The 12,952-nt window shown below is 47.2% G+C and overlaps 1 protein-coding gene across 1 annotated transcript in view; it reads left to right on the top strand.

Moving 5' to 3' along the window:
* The first annotated feature begins 2,017 nt into the window (after positions 1 to 2,017).
* LOC105448075 overlaps positions 2,018 to 12,952 on the top strand; it is a 56,559-nt gene continuing 45,624 nt past the window's right edge. Inside the window, exon 1 of the mRNA XM_011686438.1 lies at positions 2,018 to 3,220. Coding sequence (XP_011684740.1) covers positions 2,776 to 3,220 — 445 coding nt within the window. The 5' untranslated portion in view covers positions 2,018 to 2,775. The remainder of the gene's footprint in view (positions 3,221 to 12,952) is intronic.

Genomic DNA, 12,952 nt, shown 5'->3' with positions numbered 1-12,952 from the left:
AGTTATTTGCTTAGAAAGCATGACACACACTAGAACGGTAGCGTATTTTTTTTAATTAGCCCCGATTAAGCACCGATCGAACTACGATGGAGGATTTCGTAATGGAAATGTTTTGACTCTGAAGAGTTTGAAGCTCTTCGTCAGGGACACGCGCATTATAGTGAAATAATTCGATTAATTGGGGCACGAGAGAAGATTTGTGCAATATGTTGACAATTCTATTATTATTACATTATTAATACAATTTATTTTTCAGTTATTCTTAATCTATACTTTTTTAAAATTAATTAAAATTGTTTTTATATAAGTTTCTCTAGAAAAAATATATGGCGTATGATCTCCAGAATCTCTAGATCGTCTTCAAAGTTCACTTTAGATCTATATATTTCTGTCAAAATTCAGTGTAATATAATAGACACATTAAATCATAAAGTAAATTACAACATTTGCTGTGGAAAGTTTAACATATTTATCAGAGTAGATGGCTAAGTCGACCACTTGTTTGTTCGTGGCATAAATGAAAGAAGTCAAGAAAGAAAGTAAGAGTACTGGAGGAAACATGATTATAATAATAAAACAATCAGGGGCCGAAGAAAATAACGGGCGCGACTTCTCATCAGACTTGCAGTACATATTCGCAAGTTGAAGAAACTTAAAAAGAATGACAGTGGTGAATGTTATTGTATTAGTGAATATTTCATCTTCCTTTATTCGCCCAGATATAGGTACTTATATACAATAAACACATAAGAAATTTATTTTATTTATCATTTGTAGCATGAGAATTACAAAAATTGGAGTCTATATAGCTACTTACTCTAGCTGGTATTTAGATTGCGTGTTTTATAAACATAAAAATTTGAATTAAATAATTCCTATTATTTTTAGTCGATATCAAGGTCTGACAATTCAAATTCATACTATCATCTCTCTCTGTTTATTCTGTAAATACGTCATGATCATGGAAATTGTCGTGCTCGAATAAAAATTCGCGTGTCCAAGCTTGAATATACTATTCCAACCCAAGCATTCTCGTTTGAATTTTGAGTCAGTCATTTTTCTAATTTTAAAAATACTTGGATAAGAGTCTTCGTTTCAGTTCTATTTGTGATTTTGTGCGCCGCGTAAAATATGAAAGACTGAAGAATCCGAATACGCATACATACGAGAAATAAATTTAAATGACATAGATAAAACGCGTCGGATCTTTTTTATTTTGAATTGCATTAAATGGGTTTATAAAGAAAACGAATTCTGTTGGATCGTTCCAAAAGTCATCGAAAGACAAGAGATGCCTCGATCACCTTGAGACGCCGACTGTAAGCCGGAAGTGGCGTTCGCGGAAAGCGGAACGAGCGCGGAACGGGCGAATCTCGGATCAATCGCGGAATAACATCAGCCTCGCTTAATTAATTCCGAGGCGAAGGCGGTCCGCTCTGAAGATCGATCACCCACGTTTCGACGCCGCGTGAAAACACCGTTGCAGCTTTAATCACGCGAAAACCACGCCGCGATACGATCGATAGGGGGAGGGGGAGAGGGGAACGTATAGTTGATCCTCGGCCCGCGCGAACTGGTCTACGCGATGAGTACCCTCTCCTCCCTATGGACTCTCGGGGGGGAAACCGCCATGTTCGCAGGGCGTCGAGGTCGGGACCGCGCGCTCCGGGAGCGACGACGACGCGCCCCGCGCGTTCGTCGGTGAAAAATCCACCGTTGACAAACAGACTCGTCGAGCGCGCGATAAAAGAAGAGCGAGAAAGAGAGGATCCTCTCCACGTCTCTCCTCGCGTTCGTGGCGGCAATTTGCGCCGCGAGTATCATCCAGCCCGTCGCGGTATCGCGCGACGCGCGCTCCGTCGTCGTCCCCGTGGAGAGGAAGAGAGAGAGAGACAGAGCGAGGGGTGGGAGAGAGAAAGAGAGAGAAGATGCGCCCGCAGCATGGCGAGACTCTCGGGCGCCTGCGTGGCCGGGTGACGTCATTAGCGAACCGGGCAGCTCGCCGTCCGCCAGACATTCAGTCTCGCCTCGGCGTTCGAGGAGATTGTACACGTTAAGTTTCTCCCCGCGATCGGGCCCCCATTCTCTCTCGCTCGTCAGTCAGCCAGCCAGCCAGTCAGGCCTCGTCGCGGAAGCTTTGACGTACGCGCGATTGACGGTATCGGAATCGATTCGCGATCGCCCAGGCGCTCATCGCCGGACGGATTAAAGAGACGTCCCGACGGAGGGAAGGACTGCGCGCGCGCCCGCGCGCGTGTGTGCCTTCGGCTGACTAAATCGCCGGTCGTTCACCCGGTGTGCGCGACTACGAATATTCTTACGCAACGACTCGATCGGGGAGAGATCCGAGGCGCGAAGGAGCGAGCGGCGTGTGTGTACACGCGCGCTTACTCGCGGAGGAAAGTTTCTCCCGGGCTCCAAGGGGAGAGGATTCATTTTCCCTCGCTGGGAAAGTCGGAGCGCGGCTCGCCAAGCCGGAGCGGAGCGACCAGAAAGGAGTGCAAAAAAAAAACAAAACAAAGCAAAACAAAAAACGTCAACACGTGCGAACATCCCGCGAAGGGATCCGTAAATCCGCGACCGCGGTGCGTCTCGCGGAGGATGCGCGCCGCCGTCCTCAAGTAGGACCCTCGCGCGTGTCAAGTCGGACCCTCCTCCCCGCGGGGGTCCTCCACCCGGAGCGTGTGGTCACGGATGTGACGCCCGCCGTTGTCGTCGTCGATCGACCACTTTGAGCTCTGCTATGCGCCCCGGGCTACGATTACTTATGAGAGGATGAGCTGCTCGGTGAAGATCTCTTGCGGCAAGAGCTGGGGCGGCTCGCAGCGCCGAATCGGCTCCCTCGCGGAGGAGGCGAGCGCGTGCCCTGGGCCCGCGGCGGCGGTCAACTGCGCCGGCCTACAGGCGGTCCAGCCGAGCGCGACGTCGACGTCGAGCTCGACGAGCACGACCAACACCACCGCCACCGTCACCGTAGCCTTCAACAACCCCGTCGTCATCACCACCAGTACCAGCACCACCGCCGCCGCCACCGCCGCCGTCACCACCACCACCAGCGTCAACGTCATCGCGGCCGGTAATCAGAGGGTGGTCCCACCACGCCCCGTCAAGTCGATCGCCGCGAAGAAAGGGGAAGACACCACGAAGCTACTGAAGTACATCGACGATAACGTCATTGGCAAGAACGGCACGTTCTTCGGACCATTCGGTCGCAGGAAAGGTCAGTGATCAATATAGTAGACGTATCGCTTTGCCACCCCTCCTCTCCTCTCCCCGCGTCTCTCTGCCTATCCCCCAACCCCTCTGCGTGCATGGCGGATGCACCAAGAAACGTGCGAACCGTGTCAGCTCGTTGTTAGGATATAAGTTAAATAACACGGTGCGTCACTTTCCGCGGCTAATCGCCGTCTCGTTGTTCGACTTGTTCAACAATAAGTCAGCGTTGGTCTCCATCGCCGGGACGATTGGTCACCCCCGATGAAATTGAATATACGCTCGCTCTCTCAAGGTCGGTGATAATTTCCTGGGAGGGTCAAGGAGGGGGGTGGCGATTTCTTTCGGCGTCCCGGAATGCGATTATCGCGTACAGAGTTATCGAGAAATTACGTCGGCTTAATCTGACTAAATTTAGATTATTTGTTACATATTACGCACTCGTCTGTCGCAAAATTATACATATATGCTTATCTACACAGTGCGATAAAATTAGATATATTACGTATCTGTAATCATTTACTATTTTGACTAGCTATTTCTTTTTTTTTGCAATACGTTAATAAGATCATTAATTCTTTTATTGGAATAGTCTTTTCGACGTTTTTAGTTGTTTTTTTTTTTCTAAATTGTGATTTGCCCGACACAATTATTATGCTGGAAAAAAAAAACGGAGCAAAGAATTGCTCCGAATCACAAGGAAAATTTACGAATCGTCGCATTTAGAAAAAAAAATATAATACCGTAATTATCATAAGATGCTTGTTTGTTTACAAAATCAAAGTGCGATTACTCGTTGTCGCTCCAAATATCCAAGAAATACCCATGAGTCATCGGGTATCGTATAATATCGATATCGACGATTCGGAACCGATATAACTTTTTGATAATCTCGCGCGCACGCGAGTCTGCTAACGGGTAAAGTGCGAAGTCGATGACGATGACGACGAATTCGCTTCTCTCGAATTATGTCGGTGGCGTAAGCCTTCGCGCTCGATTGGGACACCCTCCAAGTGCCGTTGGCGTGGGTACCTTCCGTAATTCGATACCACCCCCCACGAGCGGTAGCGCCCGAAACCCTTGCCGTGTGTGCCCAAGTATCCTCAATTAACGGCATAAAGCCGTGTATTTTTAGACCGACCGATCGATCGCTCGCGGAAGATTTTTCCCACCGCGGCAGCGCACGATCGGATTCGATATCGATCGCGCACGCGGCTTCTTCTCCCTCCGTTCCCTCCCGTGTCGAAAATTTCCTCCCCTTCGGCGTCGTTGTTCCATCACGGTCACTTGTTACCTCGCTTACTCCCTTTTCCGCGAAAGCGATGTAAACCGAGCGCCATATATATATGTATATACACGGCCACATCTCTAATTAACTTTAAAGTAACTGCTGATTGGAGCGTGCGTTGGGGATGTTCCGCGTGATTGGAACACACGGCTCCCGCGCGGACCTACCCTAATACTCCTTTCCTTTTCATGATAAAAATATATAACAGGTTCGTTGAAAATAAGGCTTGCCGCGGGATAACATCGTAAGAAGTTAAATTTATTGGCTACAGAAAAAGACGAGGGCGAAGGAACATATATAGTAACAAACATTTCCGACGTTCCTCTCCGGCTCAGATTTGACTTTAAACTTTTTTTTTTAATTTAAAATAAAAAATCTTCCTAGAATCTGGTTGGATTCCTCGGATTTTTGCATCAGATAAGAATTACTAGATTCTACGTTTTTCTAGGAAAAAATGTTCCTTCCCGGCACTTCTATTTTCGTGATTGAAAGCATTTTAGGAAAAAAATAATATCGAGAAAGAACTTACGATCTCGATACTTTCAGAGACGTGCCGACGCGAGTGATGAAGCGCTTCTCGTGACAAGCTGATATCGCGCTTGTTGCACAACGCACAAATACGCCTCTCTCACTCTTGCATCCAAACAACGTGACGATTCGTTCGACGAGCGTGAAACCACCGGTGAACAAACCGGCGCGCGTAATTTTTCTCTGTAATAACTCACTCGAGTTGCAAAATGCTTTCCCTTATCGAGCGCATTTATCGTGTCGTTGGCAAACACACGTGCAAATACACTTTGCCGCTAAAGTTACTCGTGCGGCTTTCGCACTTTCGTGCGGCTGACCATCGGGAGTGTCATTGTCCGCGCGAGAATCGCCTCCAAAGGCCACGTGCTACCTTGGAAGCTCCACTTCGTCGCCGCGATCAATAAAAGACTCGCGTGAAAAGCGCCGCGAAGGACCTTGAACGCGAACGAGTAAAAGAGAGAAATAGAGAGAGAGAGAGAAAGAGAGAAGGACGAGGGCCTTCCAGGCCTTTCTGTCGTATCGTAACGGAGGAATCGCCAGTGGTTTAACATCGACGATTGACGAGGGGACTGTTTGGAAGTGCGAATCGCGGCTTATTTGCGCGAGAAGTCGGCTTCCTCGCGGGCGCGCGCTCATAAATATCGGGCTGACGTCATGCGTCGGCTCGGCTCGGCTCGGCGCGCGCGATGGCGACCTTAACTCTCTTTCGCGCGCGCGCTAGATAGCTCTCTAACGGAATCGCGTGGCGCGGCCGGGTGTCGCGGAATTGAAATATCTTGACCGTTTCGCGACGACGGGATCGACTTTATTTGCTTAACGAAGTGAAAGTACGGGGACGGGTCTTAAAATGCAGAGATCGGCTCGCATGCGGAGCGCGGGGATCGGTAGTTTCTGCCGCAAATTTATGAGCTTCAACTTCTATTTATGGATTCGCGGACGGTCACTCTATCATTTTACTTAATAATCATTCGCCTATCTCTGATGGGTCACGTGATTCACGTTGCAATTCTTGTGTGCGAAAGATGCGGCTGTGTATATAGAATCTCGAATCCCGTGGTACAATAGCGATTGGCTCGTGTACACACGGCGCGCGCGCGTGTTGCACACGAAACTATCTCGTGATCTTCTGATGCGCAAGTTCGTAACCTCCGCCCGTAGGCACGTGTCAATAAATTGCTAAAACTCGCGCGCGCGTGCTCGTTTACGCGGCTCCATTTAGCGAATAGACGGCACACCGCCTCGACGCACAATCATGCACGCTAATTCGATTTGCTCTTCGATGACACGCGGCTTTTTGTTTCGAGCGTCAAAGCCGCTTTAATAGCTTTGCTCGCGTAATGAGCGAATGCAGCGACGTTTGACGGCAAACACACCGTGCGTGAGGAGCGTATACCTATTGCCATGTCGTACAACAACGTGATCTAAACTCAGGAAGCATAGAGAGAGAGCCTCACTAGCCTAACAGAAATTTAATATATAAGAAATAAAATTATTTATTTCGAGTATTAGGAGAACACAAAATAAATAAAGCAATTAATCACTACCTACTAGTATTAAATTTAAATTAAAACACGAGAGAATATTTCCAAAAGCATCGAGTTTGGAGAGAAGATGGTTCGGTTTTCACCTCTTCTTTCAAACATTCTTTTTCAAAGTCAATACTCTTTCGAGATTTATCGATCTGTAACACTTTTAGCGACGCACTATGCGTGGAATTTTTTTACGCGAAACTTGACGCATTTGGAAAAAAATAAAATAAAATACGTGATCACACAACATTTCGTTATTAAGAGATTTGGGGACTGTTATCCGATAGGGCGAGAGATAACAAGTGTAGAAATGCGATTATATCGCCGAGACACGCGATAACACGGTAGCTACGTCTCATCGGTTTCGCGCGGATGAAATATCGCTGATAAATACTGCTCTCCAAAATGTGACGAACATTAGGGAGGTGGCCTTCACCGAAAAAACAGGTTCGCCGCGCCGCGCGTGATTCACGAACGACGACGGGACGCTCGGTGGGAAGTGACGGAAATCTACATGAAATTTGCAAGTTCGGCGCAAATCTCCTTTTAAAATAGAAGCCCAGAATTCGATCCGCTTCGAATGCAGGTCTCGAGGTCACTATTACAACAAGGTTACAATTAAGTTATATTTCTGTTTTAATAACCGTCGGAACGGAAGGTGGGAGAGAACAAGGGGCGAATCTTTCTCTTTTTCATTTATTTCTGATGTAATTCATATTTATAGTTTTGTTGTATTAATAAATATTAATAAGAGATAAAAAATCGCAAAAATGTGCGTTGCACATGTCAGTCTTTAGAACGTCTCGATTGATTTTATTAATTGCAAAATTTCGGTGCATAACGTAGTGTAGCTCGCGATGCGCTCAGGCGTTTCTTCAGCCGACAGTAAACGAGTTTCTCGAGTGGGTCAGATGTTCGTGATGGACGATCCGTTGTCTTCCGATTAGGTTGATCTTGGTCGGACATGTCTCGAGGTCGATAGGATGATGCGATCCTGTTAGGCCGCTATCTCACGCGGCTACGTTCCGCACGGTCACGTGACGATGAGTTCCGAAGAAATATAGGATGACTACGTCATCAACGAAGAATGACGCCGTCCACCATCTCATCTCTCCCCCGGCACTCTCCGTCTGGCCAAACAGGCCGAGTCAATATTTCGTCGAAATCAAGAAATTGGAGTACCTAACTGGTCAAGAAAATCCATTCGGTCAGTTAAATATTTGAGTGCTTGACTCTTCACGATCTGCCCCGCATCTCGACATCCCGTCTCGAAATAGCGATTCGCAACAATTCTGTAAACGTTCGAAGGAACGAGCAGTTATATCTTCAGAATCTTCCCGCAGTGGCAAAAAAATATGTCGTTCGAGCATTCTTATCGAGAGTAAGAGCGGAAGAGTTATTAAGTGTGTCCCCCCTTCCCCCCCAGTCGCATCTCTCTATTATCTGTAATTTATTTCCTCGCGTGACGGACGGCGAGAGAGCACCGCGATAGTTCGACTCCACTGCGCTTCAATAACGAGCGGATAACATTGGCATCATGAAGCGCCCATAAACCCGCGCGATCGAAGCTCGTCAATAATTCACACACGCACGCACGCACGCACGCACGCACGTACGCACGCACGCGCCGTTTCTCATCGATTCGACAATAATTTCATCGCGCGCACTTCCGAAATGCAAATGCCGTGGGTAATGCATTCCCGGATCGGTAATAATGGCGCGTTTGACCCAGTTTTACTTGTCCCGCACCCAACTTGACCCAGTTTCTTCCTGGTCCCTCGTCTCGGCGATAATAATACTGGATTACGAGCATGAATTGGTAGACGAAAAATGTTCTCTCGCCTCGCTATAACTCCGACAGATAAAACGTAATTGGTCGCCGAGTCGCAAGCGTATCGTTTTAATATCGTCGAAATTAAATTAAATTTAGACGATTAGAGGCAGGAAAAAAATTGTAATTCGAAAGCATTGTAGAATGATATAAAAAAAGTTTACAATGAGCACGTTAAAAAAATGAAAAAATGAATCGAACGAGATACAGAGAGGACGATAAAAAATCTTCCACATATCTATCGTTCTTAAACACCTCCGATAATTTTATAACATCGATAAAATCACGTTATTTATAAGATGAAATAAAATTGAGCGCGAGTTTAAAACAGATATCTGTAAATTAATGATAGTCGCTGTCTGATAGGAAACTATATCGGGCCGTGATCTCAAAAAATAATTTATTAATAAACGCGTGGGGAGCTGTTTGTTAATACTTGCGGCCTGTGTATCGATATCACGAATCACGATCATTATCTCAGATCATTTTTTCTAATGTTCTTTTAATCGGACGGAGGGAATTAATGATTCAGCATCTGGCTCTCACAATAAGCGTTATCGCAGCGCGAGATTCTTTTCGCTGTTTACCAGATAAGTGTGTTTCTCTTCATTAAGAAACACACGCATGTATTTCATAACAACCAGAAAAGGTATCACGTACCTACACAGATACGGGCGCGTGTGTGATCCAGACAGAAAAAAATAGTTGTATCCGGTAACGAGATAAGGCAAAAGTGGCAGCTTAACTAATAAAAATTAGGTAACCGTGTTTACGAGAAGCTCCCCTCTGTCTCTGAGATTTATTTATCGGCATTAATATTTATGCAAACATAATGATTCGAACGATCAACATGTTGATCGGGATGCAAAGTGGGTTTATGTAACGCGTTTCCAAAAACACAACAAACATTTGGCATTTAATCTTTCGTTTCGTTTCGCAAGAAAAGATATTAATTCGTCGAATTGGTATACATTTTTACGCATCGCGAAACGCGCAATCAGTTATTATTATACTTTTTAGTCTCGTTCCCGAAGTAATCGACGAGAGGCAGCCGTAGTTAATTAACGACAGTAGCGATTAGCAGCAAATTAAAGGAATCTCTCCGAAGGACGATCCGTCTCGCCGTGAAGAATCTGAAGGATAACTCTCCTCTCTTACAACGGAAGACTCACGTAGTCGGCCGTCACGTGAACCACGCGCGCGTTCGATACGCGCATACGTGTATCGAATCTCGCGCGGCGTCACACAACGTTAGCATTGTACTGGGCGAGAAACACAAAGACGAGTATTCACTTGGTGTGTCACCGCGGACGTGCCGCGAATCTCCGTCGAATCTGCCTCTCATGCGCGCGCGCGCGGATCGAAAATCAAATCCCTCGCCTGATGGTTTCGAATTTCGATCGGAAAACTACTCATCGCGCGGATGACTAATTGCCGCGCCGTAATGTGTCGTAGATCGAAATGGGAACTTGTGTACGCGCGAATCGCGTATTATAGTGAGCGGAAAATTTATCGCGCGCACTCGAGGAGCACGTGGCGCGCGAGGAGAGCGAACGTGGGCTATCGACTCGCCGTGTTTTTCGATCGAGGCAGCGATGTGTTTGCAAACAGGGCCTCCGATTATTATCAGATAAACTAAGTGACCGTGGATCACCGCTATAAGTAGCGCATTTTGCGCGACGGTTATCGGAGTCGCGTGAAGAAAAAAAAAAGGAATGTTTTGGAATGTGCGTGCCGCCCTTCTCGGGCCGCGCGCGCGGGCTGCATGCCTCGCGTACGTATGTCATACCCCCCCCTCTCCTCCTCGGGGGATCGGATTTCCTATGTGTTCACCTTGCGTTTACGCGCGCGACTCATATGTTATCGGAGCTGCACTTTGTCGCGCTTTATTATTTTCGACATACGTCATTCGCTCTCCACTGACGTGCCGCGTCGCGCCGCGTTGACAGACCGGGGCTTGTCCGCGCGTTAAGCGCTCTCGCGCGACGGTCACGATTTCGCGCAAATGACACACAAACACCCAGTTGAGTCACTTGAGTCACACACGGGCGATTCGCGCGTTTGAAAAGCAAACGAAGAACTCCCGTCGTCACGCATTTCGATAGGCGATATCTTAATGCGCTTTTTGTAAGATAATAAAAATGGTCACTGATACTTTGTTAGTTTAGCGTGCGTTATCGATGAGAAATTGTGAATTTTCCGTTATACAATTTCGCATCGTTGTGTCATTAGATATCGTGTTATGCTTGTTATTATTATAAGTATGAAAGAAGACAGCGAGTGTGTTTCCTCGCTGATTTAAAGCCGAGAGATTCCTGCTGTTTCTCTTACATGAAATGGAAAGCAACTCTAAATATCCGGCATTTCTCGGCGCCGCGCGTTATATGCCAGCTAATCAACAGCTCGACTTTCTTGCTTTGAAAGTCCCGCGGGCCGGCTTTAATATTACGTTATATGGGCACATTTAAGACGTGTTTACCTGCAGCGACACGCGATGCCCGATGTTAAGTCCAGGAAATTGTCGCGGGTTCTCAAACAGCGCACAATCGTAATTTCCTCTCTTCGCGAACGTGCCGCGGGACATTCTCGGTCGAGAAACGCGAGATAACAATAATTCTTGTTTGAACTGGATGTCCGCTTGTATCGTCTCAGGTTCCGCTACAACGGATGTCCGATAGCAAATATCTAGAAATAGCCGTGACGCGTCTAACCGGCCGGTCGGACGCGCCGCCGCGGTATATCGTTATCAAATGAAAACTTTGTCTTGCGATCTGGGCACTTACTAGAGCAAATATTTTACGCTGAAAACGCATTGCGGATGCAACGCGCGCAATTAGGCATAAACGTCTGCGGTCTGGCTCTCCGCTCCGCGAATATTTGACTCTTTGAAGCGCAGCTTTCACGTTTAATGGATAAACCTAGGCAATTAGACTTCAACGTTATTTCACGGACGGATTACAAGGTGTAAGTACACGGCGAGGTGTACAGTTTGAGGAGCGAATTACTAATAGATATATTAACTCTTAGTACACACCATGATTTTCCGGTCCTTTATACTATACGCGATGGATCGTTCGCATTTAATTTTCATCACTCTAACGAGCATACAAAAATTATTAAATAATTCTTACATGTACTTTAACATTTTTAAAAAGTATTGTAAGGTTGTGTATTAAAAAAAAATATTTTGTATATAATTGTTATAATTAATTACAGCCGACACGAATGACTTAATCCTGTGTGTACTGAGGGATGATATTAAAATAATTTATCTACGATTCATTTTAACAGCACAACTTTAATAACACATGAAGGAGACACAGAACAACGGCGTCCCGATTCTGTCCTTCCTTGAAAAGCCGGTGAACGTCCCAGTTTCTCGCCGCTTATTGTCTCGATCCGCCGTAAAAGGACGGCGGTGACCGTGCCTCAAGGAGCAGTAAGGGTTATTGGAGCGGCCGTCCGTTCAGCCGTAAACCCGCATTCGTATCGCGCGGCGGCCCCGAGAACGGGATACGTTTTGTCGTCGCGTCTCCGTGCCCCGCGCACGTATGTAGGTGACATACGCGCGATCCGCGAAGCAAGATCCGTTAACGGGACGCGGCTCCGTAGACGTATACCGGGCGTATATATATATATATATATACATTGCCGACCCGATCCCGGAGACGATCGCGGATTCTCGTCCTCGAATGTGTTCCGCCTGCCGCTTAAGGTCGCCCGGGCGCGACGCTTCGCGCGCCGCGGAAACGGGAAAAGTCGTCGAATTTACTTTATTGCCCGCCCGCGTCCCACCGGCAGATGACCGCGAGCGCGGCAATTAAATCGTCCGCTTCTCTTCCTCGAGGGCCCTGAAATCCCGAAGGCGGAATCGCAGCCCGAGTCTCGCTTCACGGCCAATATCGCGCACCGGCCGACAGGCTGCCCATTGTCCGCGAGCTCTCCGGAGATTTTACGAGCGACGGACGTTGGCGACCGGCCGCGACGTGTGGGCGGTAAAACTTGAGTGCGTCTCTCGTTGTCTTAATCTTCTTTGTGATAATGTTAACCGCGCGTTGCCGTTTAGTTTACGATTCCGCCTTCGCGCGGCCTTTGAAGCGTGTAATTGGTCTTTAAATTAAATACTCAAATATACGACTGCGGAACAATGTTGGAAAAAAGGCTTAGAGATGCAGGGTTTACGAGAGGCGCATCCTGCGTTGGGAATAATTTCATTTTCACCGTCACTCGTGCGGTTTACATACGACCGTCGTATAAACAGTCCGCGGTTCCGCGTCATTCCGCGATGTACGTAGCGAATTTTTATTACAATCTTTCTCTCTCTCTCTCTCTCTCTCTCTTTCCTGGACATACGATATCGCGGCAACAGATATGGTGCCACTTATCACTACGCGCATTAGTCAGCCTCGCGTCGTGTGTTGGATAATTCGATATCGCATGGTGGAATCGTGTTAGAACGCACGCGAAATTGTCGACTGAAACGTTTTTAACCTTTGCACGTCGCGCCGCGCCGCGTGCCGATCTGGGGCTCCGTGCGCTTGGCACACACGTTACTTCGTTAGA

Source organism: Wasmannia auropunctata, unplaced genomic scaffold, assembly GCF_000956235.1.
Source record: "Wasmannia auropunctata unplaced genomic scaffold, wasmannia.A_1.0 LD336090.1, whole genome shotgun sequence".
Classification (NCBI taxonomy): domain Eukaryota; kingdom Metazoa; phylum Arthropoda; class Insecta; order Hymenoptera; family Formicidae; genus Wasmannia; species Wasmannia auropunctata.
The sequence above is the reverse complement of the archived record's forward strand: the minus strand, read 5'-3'. Positions and strand labels throughout refer to the sequence as shown.